The sequence below is a fragment of the Psammomys obesus genome, unplaced genomic scaffold (assembly GCF_907164565.1).
Source record: "Psammomys obesus unplaced genomic scaffold, mPsaObe1.curated_primary_1811, whole genome shotgun sequence".
NCBI classification, from domain to species: Eukaryota; Metazoa; Chordata; class Mammalia; order Rodentia; family Muridae; genus Psammomys; species Psammomys obesus.
This window is the reverse complement of record NW_026596152.1, coordinates 11,030,414-11,053,134: the sequence shown is the minus strand read 5'-3', so window position 1 is coordinate 11,053,134 and position 22,721 is coordinate 11,030,414. Positions and strand designations below refer to the sequence as shown.

General features: G+C 43.1%; 1 protein-coding gene across 3 annotated transcripts; it reads left to right on the top strand.

Annotated features, from left to right (window-relative positions):
- Positions 1-1,059: 1,059 nt before the first annotated feature.
- On the top strand, positions 1,060-15,335 carry LOC129666720 (zinc finger protein 39-like). 3 transcript variants are annotated; one of them, XM_055593953.1, is made up of 5 exons: positions 1,060-1,133; positions 2,306-2,363; positions 6,545-6,671; positions 10,210-10,302; positions 12,187-15,335. In XM_055593953.1, exons 2-5 carry the CDS (start codon positions 2,349-2,351, stop codon positions 13,584-13,586), a joined length of 1,635 nt encoding a protein of 544 aa, XP_055449928.1. In that variant the 5' UTR covers positions 1,060-1,133; positions 2,306-2,348; the 3' UTR covers positions 13,587-15,335. The 3 variants fall into 3 exon arrangements, with proteins under 3 accessions (XP_055449928.1, XP_055449926.1, XP_055449927.1); XM_055593951.1 differs by having other exon boundaries at positions 1,060-1,704; XM_055593952.1 differs by lacking the exon at positions 1,060-1,133 and having other exon boundaries at positions 2,163-2,363.
- The last annotated feature ends 7,386 nt before the right edge of the window (positions 15,336-22,721 follow it).

Below are 22,721 nucleotides of genomic sequence, written 5' to 3'. Positions count from 1 at the left end.
CTTCAAACTGAAGTTTCCAGAGTAATTCCCCAAGAGTCTTTTATCCAGGAATTGACAAGCTTATTTAGATTAACTTATAAGAATGGGGCAATTGTATGTCTTTGATGTTTTATTTATTTGGCTGTCCTGGAATTCTTTATGTAGACCAGGCTGGCCTCGAACTCGGAGATCTGCCTGCCTCCATGCAATGTGTACCACCAAGCCCAGCGTGTGTCTTTGGTTTTATAATCTTGGAGGCAGTTTAAAATATTACACTTCTACCAAGAGCCAAAGTTATGTATGGCTCAGGTCCTCTTCTGATTGGAAAAAAAAAAAAAATGGAGTTATGATGAACTATAAGAAACAGCCTTCGCTTCAACAAGAGACTGTTCTCTTCCGTTTTTCTCCCTTTCACATAGAACTTTAAATTTTGAAGAGGGGCGATTGCTTCCCTATTTTCCTGTGGTGGTTTGGATTCTAAGGGCAGTTGTGGTACTTTGGTTTTCTTTAACTTATTATGTGTCCATCCTCAAAAGACCTGATAACGCCTGTCTAGCTATCTACCTAATAAGTAGGTTGCTTATGCATGAGTGTTCTTCCTGCTTGTAGGACTGTGCACGTGTGCAGTGTCCATCGACTCCAGGGAGGATTCTGGATCCCCTGGCTGCCACGTAGGTGCTGTAAATTGAACCCAGATCTTCTGGAAGAGTAGCCTGCGCTCTTAACCAGCTCCAAGATTTTTTCTTTTCTTTCTTTCTCTGACCTGGAACTCAGAGATCTGTTCACCTCCGCCTCTTCAGTGCTGGGATTAAAGGAGTGTGCCACCGCACGGACCCAGCTAAAAGCTTTTTTTTTTTTTCTTCCATAAAGCAGTTGTTTCTGGGTTTAGCCTCACAAAGGATTCCCTTTAGAGCTTTGGTGTATTCAAAAATGCAACGACGTCACCAGCGAGTGACGGGGATGCCCTTAACTGTCAAAACATTCAAGACGGTTGCGTTTCACACGCTCCGAGATCCAGACGTCCCCGCGCACTTTCGGTTTGTTTCCGGCGTCGCCATCTTGCTTCCGGTTTCTGCGGGGGCGGGTGGATTCCGGCCTCGGTCCCGCGCCAGCCCGTCTGAACGTCACCGTGTAGGCAGACGCCTGCCTTCTGGGTGAGTGCAGCCGGTTTCTGCCGGCCGGGCAGGTGCCGTGCGGTGTGCAGACGCGCGGCCTGTGCGGGGGCCGAGCTTACGGCCGCAGTCGCCCTGCGTCCCGAGGTGGCCGAGCCTCCCCCTCCTGGATGCTGCCGAGAGACTTACAGTCAGCCGTACCCCGTCTCCTCCCGGTCCTGATCCCGGAGCCACAACTGCTGTGTCCGCTGTCCCGTTGCCTAGCAGTGACAGTCCTAGCTCTCAGAGCAGCCTGACGTGTGCTGGGGCATCCCCCGGCCTCCATCTTTACCTGCAAGTCTCTTAGGTGTGTTGGCTTCTGTTGGACAGTGCACAGTAGTTGCACACACTTTGACTGCGGAGACAGTCTGTCCACCTCGGATGGCCAGTTAAGAGTGACCAAAGTAAGGACTCCACCACGGTCCATCTTGCTGATCCCGTGAGTTTATTGGATTTACTCATCCAGAGAGGATGGATGGCCCCACCAAGGCCCACCCCATGATGGATGCTGACCTCGTGGAGAGCCACATACAGTTAACTCTCCATTTCACGCACACTCTAGATCATTAGCAAGGTGAGAGAGGTACCATGGGCGAGAATGGTTGGAATCCCAGACGAAGGTCCTTAACCCGCGTACAATTAGAATGTAACAGCTCCATTACCTCTGCCGTAGACCTGTGTTATTTGGCTTATTTCATTGTTATGGATTCCTGGTCAGTCCTGGGCCAAAGCAGTTTGTCTGTGGAGCATAAATATGTGAACCAGCTGATGTGGGGGAGTCGTGTGCGGTGCCTCTGCATTGACAGGAAGCTAGGAAATCTTGCCCAAGTGTCTTCTATAATTTCTGTGACTGCATCGTGTTCATTAAACATCCGTCCTTAAAACACTGCAGTATGCCTTCATGCTATAGTTACTAAGCAAGCGGCAAATACTTTCACTAGCCTATACGTAAACTATAGGTTTGCTTTCTAATTGTGTTCTTTCCATCAAATTCCATTGAGTTCTTTCAATTAAAACAGGGCAGTTCTCAAGTGGAAGGGACTGTCTTCACACAGGAGGCTTTTTTTGTTGTTGTTGTTTTCTAGGTTTTTCCCTCAGTAACTATGTAGAGATATTGGAATCCACCAACAAGGCACAGCAAGTGCCTGTTTACACCTGTTTACCTTTTTTTCCAGCTGCGATTCCAAGGTACTCCATGTGCCTTAGAGAGCGAGGAAAATGAGCACAGCTGTGGTGAGTGGTGTTATTCCTGACCTTGTTTTACCTTGTGGTTTAAGAGCTTTTTTGTGAGATAATTAAAATTGAAATGAAAGAATAAACATAAGACATAAACATACACAGACATAATAAGATGATAATGCTGACACAGCTACGTCATAAAGGCTTTAGAGTCACTTGAACTGTGCAGTTTGATCACTGGTTTCTCTGATCGCATGCTGTGTGTGAGTGCTTGGATTGACCCCAGGGGGAGGATACGATCAAGTCTCGGGGCCTGTGGCATCTAAACAGGCTTCATGGACACAGGCACGCTGATGGGCACACTGCCTCACTCCCAACGCAGAGATAAGCAAAGATCATGATTGTTGCGAGTCTCTGGTACTCAAGACACATCTGTTCCATCACAGTTTTAAGTTACAGTTCAATGATAGCACGATTCTCTAGCTGCCTTACTTGAAACTTCTGCCACATTTGAGACTATTATTTGTGATCTTCATGTGGAAATTTTCTCATTTCAAGTTTTTTTTTCCCTCGTGTGTGTGTGTGTGTGTGTGTGTGTGTGTGTGTGTGTGTGTGAATATTTGTAGATGTGGGCAAATACCTTCCTTGATTACTTTCTTTATATGGTGGAGTCTCTCACAGTTCTGGCAGCTCTCGCCTGACAGCTTGCCCTGGGGATCCCTTGTCTCTGCCTCCCAAGTGCTGGGATTATAGGCTGCCACTGTACCAGCCTGTCTTTCCTATGGGTCTGAGGGTCAGGACTCTGTTCTCTCATGTCAAGCATTTTATCTTCAGCACCCCTTTCTGTGCTCAAGACCCCACTATGAAACGAATTGTATGACTGTCCTTGTGTTCTGCTTTTTGTCCCTTCCATCCCACTGTAGACTCTGCCTCAGGCCTCTGCGGCTTGACTTTTCTTAACTATTTCTCTGTAGCTTGTACCTTTCGCTCAGCTTGACACCTGTGTGGCAAGGCAAGGGCACCTCTAGGCCCCTTGTCCAAATGCAGACCGCATCCTCCATTCTTTCTTTAGGTGGTATTGAGAGCAAAATACCAAGTGGCTTTTACCTCACTCTAAAAGGAGGCATTTTTCCCCTTTGATCTCTTCGTCCTCCCTCCCCGTTCTTTGTCTACTAACTGCTCAGAAGTAGGGCATAGCATTTGTTTTGATTTGTGCGTGCTCATGTGCAACATGGAGGTCAGAGGACAACTTGTGGGAGTTGGTTCTCTCCTTCCACGTGTCTTAGGGATTGAATTCAAGTCACCAGGCTTGGTAGCAAGCCTTCACCCTCTGAATCACTTCACCAGCCCAGAAGTAAAGTTTTGTTGTGTTTACAGAAAGCCATTCGTTTTCTGGTGGCTGCTGTTTTTTTTGTCATGTATTCAAATTTCTTGAATTTTAGTTATATTATTATTAACCAACAGTTTCTTTCAAAAATGCCTTTTTTTCCCTCCAAAAAATATAAGCAGAGTAGTTGTAGCTTGTGCTTCCTCAATGCTTATATGCTATACGTAGATTTACTATCACTCATACGTATATGAATATGGATATGTTGTTACTCACAACCATTCGTTGAAATGCTCAGTGGTCCAGCCTTAGGATCTGTGGTGCCTTTTGAAAACTAGACCCCGCTTCTTTGTCTGGCGCCCTCTTTCTGCCTTTCTTGGGATGTCACATGTGGTGTTTAGGCAGGCAACAGCTTCAGCTTTGGAGTCACATATTCATGTCTGTGTCACCTGTTTTACCACTTGAACTGCCCTTGTCTCTCCTGTCCCCACCTCCTTGCTGGTCCCCTTCCCCCTCAATGGGCCCCTTCTCTAACATCGCCTATATTTCATCATCCCCTTTTCTTTCCCCTCCACCCTCCATCAGTCTCTCAGTGCACGTTCATGTCTTCAGACATATGTATATATGGTATGGATTTAACTCTAGGTTCCACACATGACAGAAAATGTGATGATTGTCTTTCTGATTCTGGCTTATTTCAACTTAATAATTACCTCTAGTTCCACCATTTCCCTAACAGATGTTCATTCTTTGTGGCTGAAGAAAATTCCATTTTATATATTTGTCATATTTTCTTCACCTGTGATAGACCCTTACGCTGGTTCCATTTTTTTTTTTTTTTTTTTTTTTTTTTACTAAAGTGAATAGTGCCACAATAAACACAGATGAGCAGGCGTCTCTGCAAGAGGCGGCCCCAGATTCCTTTGAGTACATTTCCAGAAGTGGAATACCTGACCCACGTGGTAGTTTTATTTTTAGTATTTGGAGGAACTCTCCTGTTGATTCTTCAGTGGCTGCATTAGATTAGACATATGAGCTAAGTGGTGTATAAGAATTCCTGTTTCCATACATCCTCGGCAAGACTTGTTTGTTCTTAACTGATAACTGTTGTAATGGATGAACCTGGGACACCTGTGTGGCTTTTATTTGCATTTTCTCGATAGCTAATGACATAGAACTTTTTTTTTTTCATCTGCCTAGTGGGCATATATACTTCCTCATTTGAGGAATATCTGTTTGTTTTGTTTGCCCATTTATCAGTTGGATTATTTGTGAGTTTGGTGTTTACTTTTTTGGTTCTTCGTGTGTTGTAAATGCTAATCCTATTAGATATGTGTCTGGCAAAGATTTTGTCCCATTCTTTAGGCACGCTGCTTTGCAAAGTATTTTTAATTCAATGGTCCCTTATTTGTCAATTCTTGTAGTAAATTCCTGAGCTTTTTAAAACAATTTTGCCTAGGCTTATATTTTGACAAACTCCTAGCCACTATTATACTACATGTGAAATGCTGAAGCGTTTCCTTTAAATTCATTAACAAGCCAAGGCTATTGAAACTGTATAGTGGTGAGGTCTTGGCCAGTGCAGTATGGCAAGAGAAAGAGATCCAAGGGCAGAAATCAGTTCATCTTTATTTGCAGGTAGTGTGATCTTAGACCTACTCTAAGCACTCCACCAGGAAACTGTCAGATCAGATGACACCACCCACACAGTATGTCAGGAATAGAAAAGCAGCACATGAAACTCAAGAGGTGGTCCATTAACTAATAACAGTAGTACAGAGAAAGAAATCAGTTGCATTTACAATATAAATTTAATAAACCTCATAATGTAGTAATTCTAAAGTATGAGGCTAAAGACCTCTAAAATGGAGACTTCCAGATAGTAAAGAAAAAAAACTGAGTAAGGAAATGTAAGATTGAAAGAATTCCCATGCTCATGGATTGGCCATGTATTTTTTCATAGTATATGTTTATTCTGAAATATGTTTGTACACATCTATACGTGTGCATGCATGCATGTCTCATGTTTCCTGGGATGACCTTGAACTTGAGATCATCTTGCCTTCACTTTCCAAGTGCTAGGATCACAGATAAGAGCCACCGTGTCTGCTTGAAGAATAAATTATCTAATCTTGAACCTTCTTGTTTTCCCAGAATAAATGTTAAAGTCTGCTGCAGTTCTCGACATCTGCATCTTTTCCTCAGTCACTGAATACATTTCCAGTTCTTTGTTTCATGTCCTAAGTTGCTTTAAAGCTACTTTACTTCGTTTGTTAAGTTAGCTACCATTGGAATTTCTAATTCTTTCTGTTCTTTGTGAACATTTGTAAGATCTTGTTTGTTCAGTTGCCTGTTAGGCATCTTACATTTGATGGCAGAAACTTTAAATGAGTATGTCTAAGATCTGTTGTAACTCGTGCCTATCACAGTGAGTGTCATTTATTCCAGTTTCAGTTTACTCCCTGTGTAGACCAGGTTGGTCTCAAACTCAGAGATCCTCCTGCCTCTGCCTCTCATGACCTTGGATTAAAGGTGTGCTCAGCACACCTGGCCAATTTACCCTTTTTTATAGGACACTGGTGATGTGTATTTCTTCATGGCTACTAGCAGCTCTTCTAGTTTTAGGAAGGACATATAAGGCTGCCTATGAAAATGAATTTGTAAGTATATTTTGAATATACTTGGAGTTGAGGCATGTGTTTAAGTGGAAAACCAAAAGAATATCAATTTTATGTAACCTGTTTTCTACCTTGGTCACATGAGCTGGCGAGTAGGCAAGGCAGTGTTTAGTTAGTTTTTGTTGTGTTTGTTTTTGTTTTCTTCCTTAATAAAGAATGCCTATAAGGTACATCTCATGTAAGAGATGCTTGTCTCTGACCCAAGACTGAGCAGAGTTGTTTCACTACAGGGGCTGGTGTCATTTGAGGATGTATCTGTGGACTTCTCCTGGGAGGAGTGGCAGGACCTGGATGCTGCTCAGAGGAAGCTCTACAGGGATGTGATGCTGGAGACCTACAGCAGCCTGGCGTCCTTGAGTGAGTAGAGGGCCACAGTAGTCCCTGTAGGAGTTTAGTCCTTTTTGGTAAATACGGGAACCACCCCCAAGGATGGTAGTTGTTGGTTTTGTTTTTTTTTCCCTGTGCTAGGCCAAACCTAGAGCCTTGCACATGCTGGGAAAGCACCCTACCACTGAGCTGTCACTGCACATGGTAACTGTACATATTTATAATGAAAGTTGTCATTTTAATATTTGTGTAGTGTAAATAGTGATCAGTGTTTCATAAGTCTAGAAACCTAGATTTATTAGTGCTCTGTATTGAGAGCATTTAAACCCCCCTCTTATTTTCATTCTGTCTGCTCATTTAATGCATGTGAGTATTTTGCCTGATTGTATGTGTGCATACTGTGTGTGCCTGGTGCTTGAGGAGCTTAGACGATGATGTCGGATCCTTTGGAGCTGGAGTTAGGGATAGTTGTGAACTGCCAGGTGGGGCTGGGAACCAAAGCCAAGTCTTCTGCAAGAAAAACAAGTGTTCTTGTCCACCAAGCCATCTCAAGCCCCATAAAACCCTCCCTCTTACTTTCAAGTAATTGTTGCCATCTGTATTTAGCGCTTGTGTGCCATAGAGCAATGGTCGTTATGTGTCTCATCCAGCTGTTCCCCTTGCCTCTGTGAACCATCTTCTCTCCTTCCTTCCTTCCCTCCCACACACCATTCCTCGGCCCTCGTAGCTAGATGTTCTTTCTTTATGTTTCAGGCTAACCTTAGCCTCCAGCTGTACATGTGGATACAGTGTTTGTTTCTTTTGGCTCAATCTCCCTCACTTAATATGAGGGTCTTTTCATTTACTTCCACATCCTGTGACAGAAAATTCAGGGCCTTTCCATAGTAAGATGAGGTCATCCTCTCTGTGTTTAGCACATTTTTGTACCAGTTTATCTGGTGGCAGAACACTCAGGGAGATTCCATATTTCGTCTTCTTATGTGGTGGCGTGTGTGTGTGTGTGTGTGTGTGTGTGTGTGTGTGTGTATGTGTCTGTGTGTGTGTGTGTGTGTGTGTTGTGAACAGTTCACTGCCCAGCATTTCAGTAAGCACCATGCTGTTTCTGTTTCTCGTAGCGACTATTAGTTACATTTCCAGTAACAAGCTTTCCCTTGTCTGTGTGTCCTCCCAGTGTTTGTAACACTAAGTGTTTGAGAATCACTGCAGGTGTGGCTCAGTGAGAGCCTGTTGTTGTTTGATTTGAAATTCCGTGGCAATTAGGGATATTCACATCCTTGTGTCTGTGGAGAAATATCTTGTGGTCGTTTGCCCAGATTTCACCCGATCATTCCCTTTTATGCTCGTGCGCTATATAAGTTGTGGAAGGCAGTCTGTTATCAGTTATTAACAAGTTAATAACTTGTTAATATTTTCTCTTTCTATGTGTTTTTCTTGTAACTTTCTCAATTGTTAGCTTTTCTGAACTAAAGTTTTAAATTTTTATGTAACCCTGTCTTTTTTTTTTTTTAATATTTTGTGTATGTACATGCGTTTGTGGGTGAGCGCAGGGGCTGTGGAGGCCAGAAGCTGGTGTTACATTAAGTGAATACCTTCCATGGGTGCCGGGAACTAAGTCAGTTCTTCCACAAGCTCAGCGAGTGCTTTTACCCACTGAGCTGTTTCTCCAGCTCCCATAATTACTTAACTGTGATTTTGATGTCAAGTTTTAAAAGTTGACTCTTTTGTGTTTCCCCTGTTTTCTTGTATTGGTTTTATAATTTCATAATCTACATTTAAATATATTGAAATTTTTACTTGACTTCTATGTATGGGAAGAGGCGGGCTTAATGTTTCTCTCCAATATAAGGCTATCCAGTTAACATACAGTTTTATGGAGATTTTCCTTCTAAATTGAGATTTTCCTTCTAAACATTGCTCTGGTTGTCTTTTGTGAGGGTTGGCTGACTCTGAGCCTGTGCATTTGCTTTTGGTGTCTCGGTTACATTGTGATAGATTCCCTGCTTTTTCTTCCTGCCTGTGCAAGCTCTTTTGGTAACTTCTCTTCTTAGAATGTTTTGTGGTTAGGTTTTGATTGCCTGTTCTTTTATTCTTTTATTTTGGTTGGTTGGTTTTTGTTTTTGTTTTTAGAGACAGGGTTTCTCTGTGTAGCCCTGGCTGTCCTGGAACTCGCTCCGTAGACCAGGCTGGTCTTGAACCCAGAAATCCACCTGCCTCTGCCTCCTGCATACTAGGAGTAAAGGCGTGGGACACCACCCCCAGCCTTTTATTTATTTTTTTAAATTAAAATCTACAACTGTTCCAAAACTCACTGGTATTGATTACTTAGAACTGTCACTTTGTGTAGTGTTGACACAGATGTGGGGACTGGAACTTCGCTTGTGGTGCTGGGCGGGTGTTAAGCACTGTGGGATCTTTGTAAGTGCTATTTATATTCCTGGTAAGTTCTTTAAGTTGCTGTGAGCACTCCATCCAGTGTCCTTTTCTGTCCCTTGACAAGGAAAGACTTTGTGAATAGCCTGACTTGCTTCCCTGGTTGCCTTGAGCAAAGAGACTCCCAGTTAGTTGATGGCTGATTGACTCCTCTTAGGGCAGTACCCCTGCCATACACACTCCAAGGCACTCAGAGGAAACCACAGCTGTTTGCTCTCACACAAGGTTCAGTGCCAGCCAGCACAGTTTCAAAGTTTCTAACTGAATTTTGCTCTCATGCGTTTTGGTGAATTCTGGGTGACTCTACAGCCATGTCCACCTAGGTGTCGGAAGGGGAGCACTTCCCTTGTGGCCTGACAGAGACTGCTGTGGCTAGTGTTAGGTAAACGATGCTTTCCAGATGCGGACATTCCTTCATTCACATCCTGGCTTCCTGCTTGTGGACAAAGCCTCCTCTCTGGCTGTAGAAATAGACAGTTCAGCTCACTTGGAGAGCTGCCCGGGAGATGCCCTTCTGTGCTGTGTGCCCTGGTTTTGTTCCGAGAAAAGCCTTCTCTCCAGTCGTCTCTTCTTACCTAATTTTAGTGGGGTGAGCCGATCGGGTAAGACCAAGAATAGAGTAGCAAAGACTGGAACTGAATCCAAGAGACCAGAAGATGATTTTATCTCTTAAAAAAAGAACTCTTGCTGTTGATGGTCTTGCTGATGTGTTTGTATTCAATTCTTATACATGGTTTTTCTCCTTTCTCCTGCTCTCCTCTGATTCCTATTGAGTGTGTGTGTGGTGGTGGGGGGTGTGTGGGTGTGTGTGTGTGTGTGTGTTGGGGGGGTATTCAGAGCTCACTGCCACCCATCTACTGATCTGGCCAACCTCTGCAGTGTCTGGCAGAGGATGTTTAAATTTTTGTTGATTCAATGCATTTTTGTATTTTTTACTTGCTTTTTTTTTTCCTTGATCCAGGTAGTCAGTCAGAATGATGCCTTTATTCTGTATATATGTATTTTATTTTAACGTCCTCAGTGCTGGTTATAAATGCATGTTCACATAGAGTGCTTATATTGGTACTCTCATTGCTGAACATCTGAAACCAGTATTTTGCCATTAGGGTACAACTTTTACAATATCTCCTATTCACAGATCAATGTGATAGCAAACCTGAGTTGATCCTGAAGTTAGAGCAAGGAGCTGGGCCATGGAAGGAAGAAGATGCCCCAAGCCAAAGCCTCCCAGGTCAGTGACTATGCTCTAGACAGGGAGTCAGTCCTCATCAGATGGTGTTCTTTTTACTCAAGTTTGCCATCTCCCAACCTTGAGACCAGCTTCTTAATCAGATGCGTGCTGTACTGTGTCCAGAGGAGGCTCTCATTTACAAATGTGCCCTTCTCTCCTGTTTTTCCTGTGTATTTTCATAGGCTTAGCACATTCTGCTCGGTCTTCTTAAATATATATATAATTTTTTTGGGGGGGGGGTTGGAGATTTTTTTTGTTGGTTTTTTTGTTTTTAAGCGTTTTCTTGCTAACTTGCTAAGCCCAAACGCAGCACAGGCTGCCACGTTGAGAGTGCCAGGTGGAGAGTCTTAAACGTTTTTAAAACTAAACCTCACTTTGCTTTTTTCCTGTTTTTATATAATGCTTTACTTCAAGCATTTTTTGTGGGTTTATTAATGCATTCATCATTTTTTATTTGATTCTTTATAGGCAGTGGTCTGCTGTGTAGGACCAAAAGTGGTGATCCAACAAATTTACCTTGCTTAAAGAGCTTAATAACTACAAAAATATGTTTTCTTAGCTGGATAAATGAATGAAAAATATAGGATGGTTCTAATGCTAAAACAGTTTAAAGGAGATTATTCTAAAATTAATTTCAGATTAATTTTCAGACTAACAAATTTGGTCCATAATTCATAGGTTTGTAGGAGCTCCTGCCTTCAAGAGTGGTTGGTTATTGTTGCGCTCAGGGAGAAGCTGAGAAAACTTACTTCAGTGACAGAAGCTTAGAATGAAAGCTTTATTCCCTTGAGCATTCCTAGGTAGCCAGCTCAGGATCTGAGCCTTGTCCTTGAAGGGCTCAGCACATTTAAAGGAGGAAACCATGAAGTGAGGAGGAGCTGTAGCATTGTCTAATCATATTTTGACATAAGGGGTTGAGAAAAGGAGTTTCCATTGTGGATTCTCCCCAACTTGGGGCTGGCCAGCCTCAGGAAGGAAGTAAATGTTGGTGATTAGGCCTTGTCACCTAAACCTGCGCCACCTGGTTTCAAGGTCCTTGACTCATGCTGGACATTTGGCTGGTAACTCAAAATGGTAAGACAACCAAGCAGAGAGCAAGCTGCACGCAGTCAGTCAGGTCATGACAGGTGATCTAAGGTACCTGCAGTATAAGTGATATACACTTATACTGCAGGTACCTTAGTTTAGATAACAGGCAACTTCTTTCCTTATACTTTTTTGTAATTTACTGGTTAACAGACAAACAGGAAGCATCTGGAGAAACGGGATAGGAGTTAGTCCCTGGGCCTGGGAACATGAACCTAGTTTGAGCCTGCCAGCAAGATGGAGAAGTTGTCCATGAGATGGCTAGACACAGACAGCTATCTCCTTACAGTTAGAGTTCATTAGAGGTTACAATGTGACATTAGTTAAATTCTAAGTTAATATTGAAAACATAGGTTTCAGACACTGATCTCAGAATTCAAGTATGAGAAAAGATGTCCAAAATCAAATTGTGCCTACCAAGATAGCAGAATTTATGAAATTCAAGGAGCATCTACAAAGACTCCTGGTAGACCAAGGTGTGGCATGGCATCCAGGAGATCTTAATCATGGAGGCCAGATGAACCAAGGCTCTATTGAAAGGCTCCTATTTGATGAGGAAAGTGTAATATCTAGTTAGCTCTCAAACTTCTTCGTCATAGAACTTACTCTAAGCCAACAGGTTTGTGCAGCATTTGCTATGACATTTTAAGCCAATGGGAGCTCTGCACCAGCAGCCAGCGCTCTTAGCCCCAATTTTGTGAGGTTACATCATTAGGGGGAGTTCTTCACTTTTGTATTGGGAGTCTGTCCGAATGGCTTCTGTATTGTTCACGTAGGTCAACTTTTATTTCCTTTCAGCTATGCAGTATGTGAAGAGCCTGAATGAGACCAGATGGGCCAATGAAAAGAGACATTTGAACCACCTGGTAATCACTGGCAGCTCATCTGCTGAGGAGAGGGTCAGCTTTGGGAAAATAGTTAATAGGAGTTCCAACCCTGTTTTACGCCTGGCTGTTAAGAATAGGAACTCTTCTAGAATGAGATCTGAGGTCCTTGATATATGTGAAAATGTGTATCTCCCTGATGAGTCCGTTGAGATACAGGCTACAGAAGAACTTGATCATCTTACTACAACCAAGATGTCATGCAGACCCGCCGAGCCTCTTAGTCTAGATCACAGTGTCGAGAGTGGGCAGCAGCCCCTCCAGTGCACGCAACACGACAAAGCCTTCCACTCAAACACTGTGTGGACACATGAAGCGTTTCCTTCGGGAGATGGCTCGAGGCAGTTCAAGGAATGTGGGAAAGCCTTTGATAAGTTGGCTCTCAGTGCCCAAAAGGAGACTCAGATAAGGGAAGAAACTTCTGATTGTGACATGTGTAAGCAATCATTCTCTGACAGGTGTAACCACATTCGGCATTTAAAAACATGCATAAAAAACAAATATGTTGAGTGTAGTGATGATGAGCCAACATTGAACACAAAAGCAAGCCTGCTAACTCTGCAGAGCACTCTGCATGTGTGGGAAAAGTCCTGTGGGTGTGATGACCGTGAAAAATGTGTGTGTCAGATGCCATCACAGAGGGCTAGTCAGAGTAAAGAGAGCAGTTGTGTGAAAAAATTTTGCCCTAACTCAAATTTCAATGTGCACCAGAGACCACACACAGGTAAAAAGCCCCATGAATGTAATACATCTTCAAAACTCAACAACCAACATCGGAGACATCACAGATGTGGGAGAACCTATCAGTGTAAAGTATGTGGGAAAGCCTTTAAACACACACAAAACCTCTATTTACACCACAGAACTCACACTGGTGAGAAGCCCTACGAGTGTAAAGAGTGTAAGAAGCTGTTCAGTGTGAAGTCCAATCTCAGTGTCCATCAGAAAACTCACACAGGCGAGAAGCCCTATGAGTGTGACATCTGTGGGAATGCCTTTAAGAGGAGGTGTGACCTGACTATACATCAGAGAGTTCACACAGGTGAGAAGCCCTATGAATGTAAAGAGTGCAGGAAAACTTTCAGTATAAAGTCAGGCCTCATTGTACATCAGAGAATTCATACAGGCGAGAAACCATATGAGTGTAATGTATGTGGAAAACGTTTTAACCAGAAGTCAAACCTCTCCACACACGAGAGAATTCATACAGGTGAGAAACCCTTTGAATGTAAAGAATGTAGGAAATCATTTAGTGTCAAGTCATACCTCACTATACATCAAAAAACTCACTCGGGTGAGAAGCCTCATGCATGAGATCTGGCCTTGTATGAGAAGACAAACCTCCATGGACATCAGAGAGCTTACACAGGTGAGGAATCTGTGAACATAGAGGGTGTGGAAAAAGTTTGTCATCTCTCCATGTACCTCAGAATTCAGATCCTGTGGATGTAAACGTTGCAGAGAACCTGTCAGGCTTAAGTCATATCTCAGTTAGTGAACTCAAAACTGAGAATGAGATAAGTTCAGTAGAGTTCTGCCAGATGTCAAACCTTAGTTATTGAGGAAATCCTACAGCTGAGATCCTTGGACTGTGAAGTCTGTGGAGGCTTCACATGGATAGAAACCCTATGAGTGTAGCCTTGTGGAAAGCCCTTTAGTCAGAAGTTCCACCTCTGAGAATCTCAGTGAGTTCACCCGGGCGAGAGCCTGCGACTGTGAGAGTGTAGGAAAGCCTCTCAGACCTTTGTCACCTCTCCCTGTGTACTGCAGAATTCAGAGCTGAGTTACTGGACAGTGTAATCTAAACTGGTCACCTGCCACATGCAAACCTAAATACACGCCAGAGAAGTCTCCCAGCTGAGAGGCCTTAGGAGTGTAAGGACCAGGAAACATTTCCAGCAGATGTGTATCAGAGTAGAAAAGCTCTGCAGATGGAAAGGGAGAAAGTTTCAATAGCAGATACAGCTCAGTACACGCCAAACACACACAGCTGAGTAACTTGGAATGCTGTGTGTGTGGAGAAACCTTTTCAGAGCTCACAGTCACCAGGTGAGGGGCTCTGTGATTGTGAGGACTCCTCCAGCTGTGAGACACCCTTTACTGTATACCAAAGAAGACACATGGGATAAGCCATACCAATTTAATGTGTGAGTAAAAACTTGGTTCTGTAAGACAGACATCTGCCTCAAATAGACAGCAGAAGCAAAACTCTGAATACAAAAGCCGGGGAGGAGGGGCAGACCTGTGAATATAAAGAATGTAGAAAATACTTCATATTCTTGGGTTGTGTGCGAGAGCTCACATAGGTAACCATGTTCCCACATAAGTCAACAGATGTGTGTGCATCTGAAACAATGACCCCCTCAACACTCCTGAGAAGGCACAAGAGTGTGAGATATGTGGAAACACTGGAGAGCTCCCGGGCGGTAAGTGATGAGGGTAACGTATGTGGACAGCCCTTTTGCAGGAAGTTGGCCTCCACATTGAGAGGGAGTTGTTGACGTGTGGAAAGGCATCTCTAGAATGGTCATGGATGTGGAAATTGTCACTGTGAGAAGTTCTATAAGCAGAGGGCTCGTGTGCTGAGATTGGCTTTCTGGTCCTGGGACTGGCAGCCTGTGTGTGTAGTGTCATGGAGAGACCATGTCCTGAGTTACGGGAGTTTAAACTCATTTCTTTCCAACCTTATCCCCCAATTGCAATACATTAGCCCTGGATTTGTACTCGTGGCCAGAAAGGCAGATGAGCTTATCTTTGGCAACAAGGGAGTATAGAGGATGACGCTGATTTAAGGACATGTTTTATTGGAGAGAGCAGAGGTTTTATATGTGTTTGTAAATCTCTTGTTTGTATGAATGATAAAACTTTCTACAAGAGCTTTTTGAAACATAATGCAAAATCATTGTAACCCATTTTACAAGCATTTCAGCCAGGAAAGAGAGCCCTTCTTGTCACCCGTGTATTTTCAAGTCATTTTGTGGAGAAAAAGAAACATGAAATTTCAATAAATTCTAAATGCCTTACCTGAGCACCAGCATTGCATTGAGGAGATACTAAAGGTTGTATCGTGTGAAATATATATATATATATATATCCATAAAACATTAAAATCCATCTGTATCAGAAACCATAAAAATGAAGTAGTTTCCAGGAAGTGTTAATTACAGTGTTAAAGTTATTTTTGATCTGGGTGTGGTGGCACATGTCTTTAATCCCAGCAACCAGGAGGCAGAGGCGGTCAGATATCTGAGTTTGAGGCTAGCCTGTCTGCATAGAGTTACTAGGCCAGACCCTGACTATAAAAACTGTTAAATATGCCAGGTGATAATTGTTTATGATGATGCCTCATGCAGTGGTTTGGTCTACATTTGGGGACATTTGTGTTTGTCACAAAAGTCTGAGAGTTACAACTGACACCTGTGAATACCAAAATGCAGCTGAGCTGCCTGAGGGACACTTGTCCTGAGGAGCCATGACCTCAGCCCAGATAGGGCACCGACAAAAGACCAAAGAAACAGTTCTGTCAAGCCCCACTCAGGTGACTCAGTGGGTTCAGTGAGCTCACGGGAGTGTAGGGGCTACCTATCAGGGACAGGAGATCCCGGCAGCTGCATCATTGAACAGCCCAGTGTGGGAACGACTCATGAAAGCTGGACCCCATGCAGGGGACTCGGCTGGCCACAGCGGGTCAGAGAGGCTCCCTCCAGCAGCTCCTCCTGTTTTATAAAGCTGGGAACAGAATGGACCTTGAGCGTCTTTTACATTTGGGGGGCTTGTGAGACTGTTCGGGTTTTAATGAGTCTTCCTCCAGGGTGGAACATTTCATTTCAGAGGGTACTGCCACACATCAGGTGCAACATACCCTGATACATGTAAGGTTTGTGCGTGTGGTTTGTCCTCTTAGCAGGGGAGTGCAGAAAATATACTTTTTAAATGTTCATTGTGATTGGCATTAAAGTTTTCCACAGTAACCATTATCCTGACCTGTTTACGTCTTGTAAGTTTCTAGTTCATATTTTCTTAATCTTTTAACATATAAGTGATTGTCACCAACTATCTGCCAAGTATAGATGATAGTGTTTTTGTAACATGGTGATGTCTTAAAGTGAGCCAGTACTGCTCAAAGTAGTGGGGTAGGAAAACATGGATAAAGGTGTTTTTCACAGCTGTCTTGTGAAATGGTGTAGATGTTTGGGAACAAATGGTACCCATTTCCATCCTCTGAGAGAGATGATATTCTTGGAATAAGTTCCTTTTCATTATTCTCCATGCCTTACGGTTGGGCACCACCCTAGCTCTGAGTGTATGCTGTGAAACCAAGGAAGTATGTGTGCTCACATAAGAGCACAGAGCATGCCTCAACCGTCAACATGACATGCCTGGTGTCGCCACTGCCCTTGCTCCCTGGGATTAGTAAGCAGTACATCCACTCAACACAGTCATGAGAGCTTGCAAGTACATAGCAATCATTTGGTAGGAGGCTGCAACAGAATGTTCTTTGACCACACAGCACCATCTTACCCTTGGCCAAAGTGTGATTTGGTTTTGGTCTTTCTTCTGGATACTTATTCAGACATTTGCCTCAGTCGTGCTTCTTGTAATTAGATGGGATCACTCTTCTAATTTCTTTAAAAAGCTAAGCATGCAGATGAAAGAGGAGGAAGGAGGTCCTCCCCAGTCAGTGGACTTGGAAAGGAGCAGGGAGGAGATGAGGGAGGGAGGGTGGGATTGGGAGGGAATAAGGGATCGGGATACAGAGTTAACAAAATGTAACTAATAATAAAAAAAAATTTTTTTAATTTAAAAAAAAGCTAAGCATGTGACCTAGCTGTATATAGAATGGGAGTTCAAAACACTTCTTAGACATAATCCAAAAGACAAGTGGAGATGTGGTGGAAGCCTGTCTTCTGTTGTACATTGGTCTTTGCAGTCATCATTTCTCATTGTTACCTGTGTCCTTCCAGATGTGGTTCCTATCATTGTCGTTATACAAAGTTTTCCAGACCAGTATGAATGGTGTTAAGGGCAAGAAATAGCCAATGAGGAAACTTCTTTTTTGAAGGACTTGGGGCACGATGAAAAACATTGTTTCTTTTGGTAAATAAGCAACAGGCATGTACTTGACCAAAACAAGCTTTCTGAGCAGAGCCCCGGGATTTGGGCAGCTGATTCAAGATTGCACATGTGAGGCCCACATAGGGTGCATAGGGAGTCGGTCTGTCCACACACATGCTCTTGCATGACCCCCACTATTATGGAGAAGTCAGACATCACTTCAGTACCCTCCCCTACAAGTATCCTGACTAGCCCTGCTGATAACTTGCTTTTAACTCCCAGATTATAACTCTAGACAAATCTTAAATACACACACAAATTCAGAAATAAAAACACAAGGCTACATAAGGAAATATAAAATGTGGTCACATTATCCAGAGAATGGTTTATTATAGGGTGAAAATCTTATTTCTGAATTAAAAAAAAAAAATTTAAGGGACTTTTCCCAGATGCATGAGAAAAAAAAAAATTGGAGCATGAGTTTAGGAAGTTACTGAAAATTAGAATAACAAGGATGAGGGCTGTTGGGATGGCTTAGCAGGCAAAGGCCAAACCTGAGGACCTAAGTTCAATCCCTAGGACCCACAGGGTAGAAGGGAAAAAATAGACTCCCACAGGCTGTCCTTTGACCTCCACAAGTACCATGGCACAAGCACACATATGCACCCACAGTAAATGAATAATAAATGCAATACAAAATGAGTACTAACAGAGGTGAGACTGACTGCAGAAGCAGTAATTACCAGCTATTTACAGTAGAGGGGTTTTTTGTTGTTTGTTTTGTTTGTTTGGGTTGCCCAGGCTGACACAGGACTCACAGAGCTCTGCCTGCCTCCATGAGTGGTAGAAATAAAGGCATGTGCCTCCAGGCCTGGCTCATTAGTTGGAACAGGTTGATAATGGCACCAGAAAATAAGTGTATGTTAATCGGGCAACATAGGAAGTAGAGGATCATTATCATGGCTTCTGTTATTCTTTCCGAGTCTTGAGTCATTCAGATTTTACATGCAACAGATTTCATCTGTGAAGCACTAAAGTCTATGTTCCAAATTATTGAAGTATTGAAATACTGAAAGATTCTCTAAAATGAAAGTGTATTGGTGGTCTTGAGTTTAAGGTCTGTGGGTAGGTCTGTAGCACAGAACCAGGAAACTCGTGGGGTAGGATGGAAAATGATTGTTAGTAAAGTGCTTTTATTGCATGGTTAGATGGAATGATGTAAAATCCCAGCAACGGCCATGGTGCATTCCTGCCATCCTGCTGCTGAGGGGGCAGAGAGGGGGATTACCCAAGGTTATTAGACACAAATTTTTGTCCAATCAGTGAGCTCAAGGCTCAGTGAAAGATCCTATCACATGCAATTTTGTTACTTTTTGTAGCTAAGATAAAATCAGATACCATAGCCAAAAGTGACTTATGGAGGAAAAAGTTTATTTTTAGTTACCGTTCCAAAGAGATGAGTCCATCCTAGTGGGGAGGCATGGTAGCAGGAGTGGGAAGCTGCGAGTGAACAGCAAGGCCATCCCTCTAAACCTCCTCAAACAGTGCTACCAATGGAGGCCAAGTGGTCAGATGCCTTACTCAAACCCCCACATTCCACTCTCCTGCTCCCATAGGCTCATAACCATATCATAATGCAAAATGTGTTTGGTCTAACTCCAAAAGTCCCCACAGACCCTGGCACGTTTTAAATCGTAACTCCTTATAAAATCAAAAAGCAACTTACATACTTCCAATATATAATGGGGCAGAATATACAATACTATTCCAAAAGAGAGTAACAGGGCCATAGTGAGACAGCACTGGACCAAAGCAAGACTGAAACCCAGGAAGGCAATCTCCATATCCTGTTGTTCAATCTCTGGTATTTTTAGTTTCCAGAGGTTTAGATGGCTCTGCCTTTTCAGCTATGCTGCCTGCAACATGCATATCTTTCTCCTGGGCTGCTTCTACTCCCTGTGTAGACACTCTCCTGGGCAGATAATCCCATGGCCCTGGCCATCTCCAACATCTTGGAGTTTCCACAAAAAACGCAGGATTCATTTCTGTAGCTTCACACAATGGCCTCTCGGAGACTCTCTTCCTCTTAGGCCTTCACTCAAGGACTACCCTGCCCACATGCTGCCTGGCCTCAGCAGCTTCTGAAAGCACGGAGGAAGAGTCCTTAAACACTTCGCTCTTGTATCCTTCATTCCTCTAAAGCCAACCTGCCGTGTGGATATTGCCAAGTCCACAGTCAGCTCAGGATGGACCCTAACCCCCTTGACCCACATTAGCATCCGCTTTCATATCCAGTTGCTTTTTGGAGCATAAAACCCCTTAGGCCTTTTCCTTCCACAAGTCAGAAACTTATATGCATGCGATCTTGCCCTGGAGGAACCTTTCCCTTTGTTCTAGTGCAGATCAGGGCTCATTAAGGCCTGTCTTCAGCACAGGCCTTGGCTGTAACATTGAGCTTCACAACGCTCCTTTTCTCTCCAAACTGTATAATGTACACTTTGCATTTTTCTCAGCACTATTGTATTCCAAGATTTTACTAGACTGGCCCATTAAGCTCAGCATCCAGCATCCAGCATCCAACAACTCTTCTAGTCCAAAGTTTCAAGGTCTTCCACATTCTTCCAAAAAGCAACATGTTCAGGTTCTCTATACCAACACCCAACTCCTGGTGCCAACTCAGACATTAGTTCCTTTTCTGTTACTGTGAAGAAGGACCACGACCAGAAGTGATAATTGGTCAACATTATTTTTTGCTTACAATTCTAGAAGGATAAGAGTCAATAATTTAGGGCAGGCATGGCAGGAGCAGAAAGCATGAGGAACCACATCTCAACCACAAGCACAAAGCAGAGAGCAAAAAGGAGGTAAAACACAACTGTGAAATTTGTAAGCCAGCTCAATAAACTCATTGGTTTCCAAAGTTGGACTATAAATGCAATGTTTTTCTTGTTTTGTTGTTTCAGTCTGCCATTGATGCCCTACCTGGGTTCAGTAGGTGTTTGTACATCCCCGAGAAGAGCCTCACTGAAGTGTCAGAGGGTAACTTTTCTGCTTGTGTTGGGGAAAGACTGATGAGAGCTGGCTTGCTGCATCTCGATTGGTAGGCCTCTGCTCTGGCCTGGGTACCAAGGTTTCTAAGTCTGAAACCAGACCTCAATTTTGCCTTAAGTTTTGCTGGCCTGTTTTGTCACTTCTGAACTGGTAGCTGATCTAGCAAGTGGATTATTCTCAAGTGTGAAGGAGCATATTGGTTTGTGCCCACTGACTCTTATTGTCTGATTTTCAAACCAGTTCAGTAGTCTAGACTCCAGCATGCCTCTTTGCTCAGTTCTCCTGTTGGCTTCAGCAGGGTTGGGATGTTGCTCAGGCATAACTCAGTGGACATCTGCCTTACTTAGGCTAGAAGCAGCCATCCTACAACAGGTTTTCATCAGAACCACTTGAACAAGTACTCAGATCTGTGGGTGGAAGAATTGCTTGGATTTCAGAAAGATGGATGGTGAACTGGGTTCCACAGGGATTGATACAACTCATCGGAACCCAGAAGAACCTAGCACCTCACATGTCTTCTGAATTTAGTTCAGGAAATTTTTAAGATGTCAGATGATTTAGAGGAACTCAAGGTAGGTTGAAGTTCTGGTGATATGCTATAAAATAATTTTCATTGCCAGAGAAAGTATATTCTAACTTCAAGACTGATGAGAAATGAAGAGTAATGGAGGAGAGGGAGAGAGAGGACTTGACCACTGTTCCTGCATTAAAAAAAAAAAAAAAAAGAGTAATTCCTAAGTTGGTTATGTGTCAACTTAGTTTTCTAAATACTGAATTTGAACTGGCTCCTGCAATTCATTTTATATGTCTGTAAACTGTCTAGAAGCGTTTAAAGTTTCAGTGTTAAGGAAATAACAGGCTATCCTATTCATGCCAGAAATACAGAAAGTACACTTAGCTTTGGGAAGGGCAGTGGGACACATGGGTCCTATTTGGCTGTTACGGACCACAGCTTTGCCAACTTCAGTTCTGACAAACTGGGTTTAAGTGTGGGCTGTTTCCTGAAAATCTACAGGACACTGTAATTAGAGTCAGCTTTGAGCATTTCAAAATGGAGTTAGAGGACCAGCATCAACACACCTAAAGTGCCAGCTGCCTGAGCAAGTGAGTCTTGAAGGAAGGACAAGAAAACGATAGGGAAACAGTAACCACTGGACTGGGCCACTGCTGCACTCACTCCTTTCCTGGAATTCACGTGTGGATAATTATTCCAAGTGGACAGAGAATGTCAGCCCTACAGATGCTACTAGTCGCAACATAACCTGGTTATGCTAGTGAAGACATCATCTATGCACCAACTGCCCTCATCCTGTTTGGTATTAATGTTAGCAAAACAAGACTTTAATTATGAAGAGGTCGGTCTCTAAGAACGCTACTGGTAGCCAGGTGATGATAGCACAGGCCTTTAATCCTAGCACTTGGAAGGCAGAGGCAGGTGGATTCTGAGTTTGAGGCCAGCCTAGTCTTTCAGGACAGCCGGGACTACACAGAGAAACCCTCTCTCAAAAACAGAAACAAAAATGCTACTGGTGAGCAGCCATCCTCCACACCAGCCTCCATCATGCCTTAGCAGGCTGAGCCATGGGGTACAAGCCCCGGGGAAACAACGTTGCTTCATGTTCTGCTTCAATCCCTGCCCCGACTACCTCAGTCACAGACTGTGACATGGAAATGCAAGCTAAATAAAACCTTTCCTCTCCAAGTTGCTTTTTGGTCAGTGTTTTAACACAGTACCAGAGAAGCTTCTTGGGACAGTTTCCCCTCAACATCTCATAAAACACTGACCATAAGATACAAGTTTCAAATACCAAGATTTACAAATTTGTAAGAAAAAAAAATGGTTTTGTACATTATACAAAAGTATTTCTTTCAAGGCAGTTAAGTGTAGGGCAAAAACATCTTCAGAGCTAGAGCAAAATGTGCACTGACTTGTGCCCTCGGTGATACAAATGTTCAATGAGAATTAGGTAACTTAAAACAATCTTTTAAGCCTACGATAACAGCCACTTCTCTTTAGTGGCTTTGTTTTGGGAATGAAGTGTAGCTAATGGGGCAGCACAAATAAATGAACAATGGATTCTTGGTTGCCAACAGCACTGAAGCTGAAATGACAACTGCTGGTCACAGCACTTTAGGTGCCAGCTGTAAGCAATTTAGGGTGTCCATTTGTTCATTTCTTTGTGGACACTTTCTATTAGATCAACAGGCAGGCTTTATATTAGCTTCATACATTAGAAAAGTCTTGCTTACTTAAGGGACAGTTAAATAGCAATGTTTACACACACTTATTTAAGTACAGTATTTGAGAAAATATTACATGGTATTTGACATGGAAATTTTTAG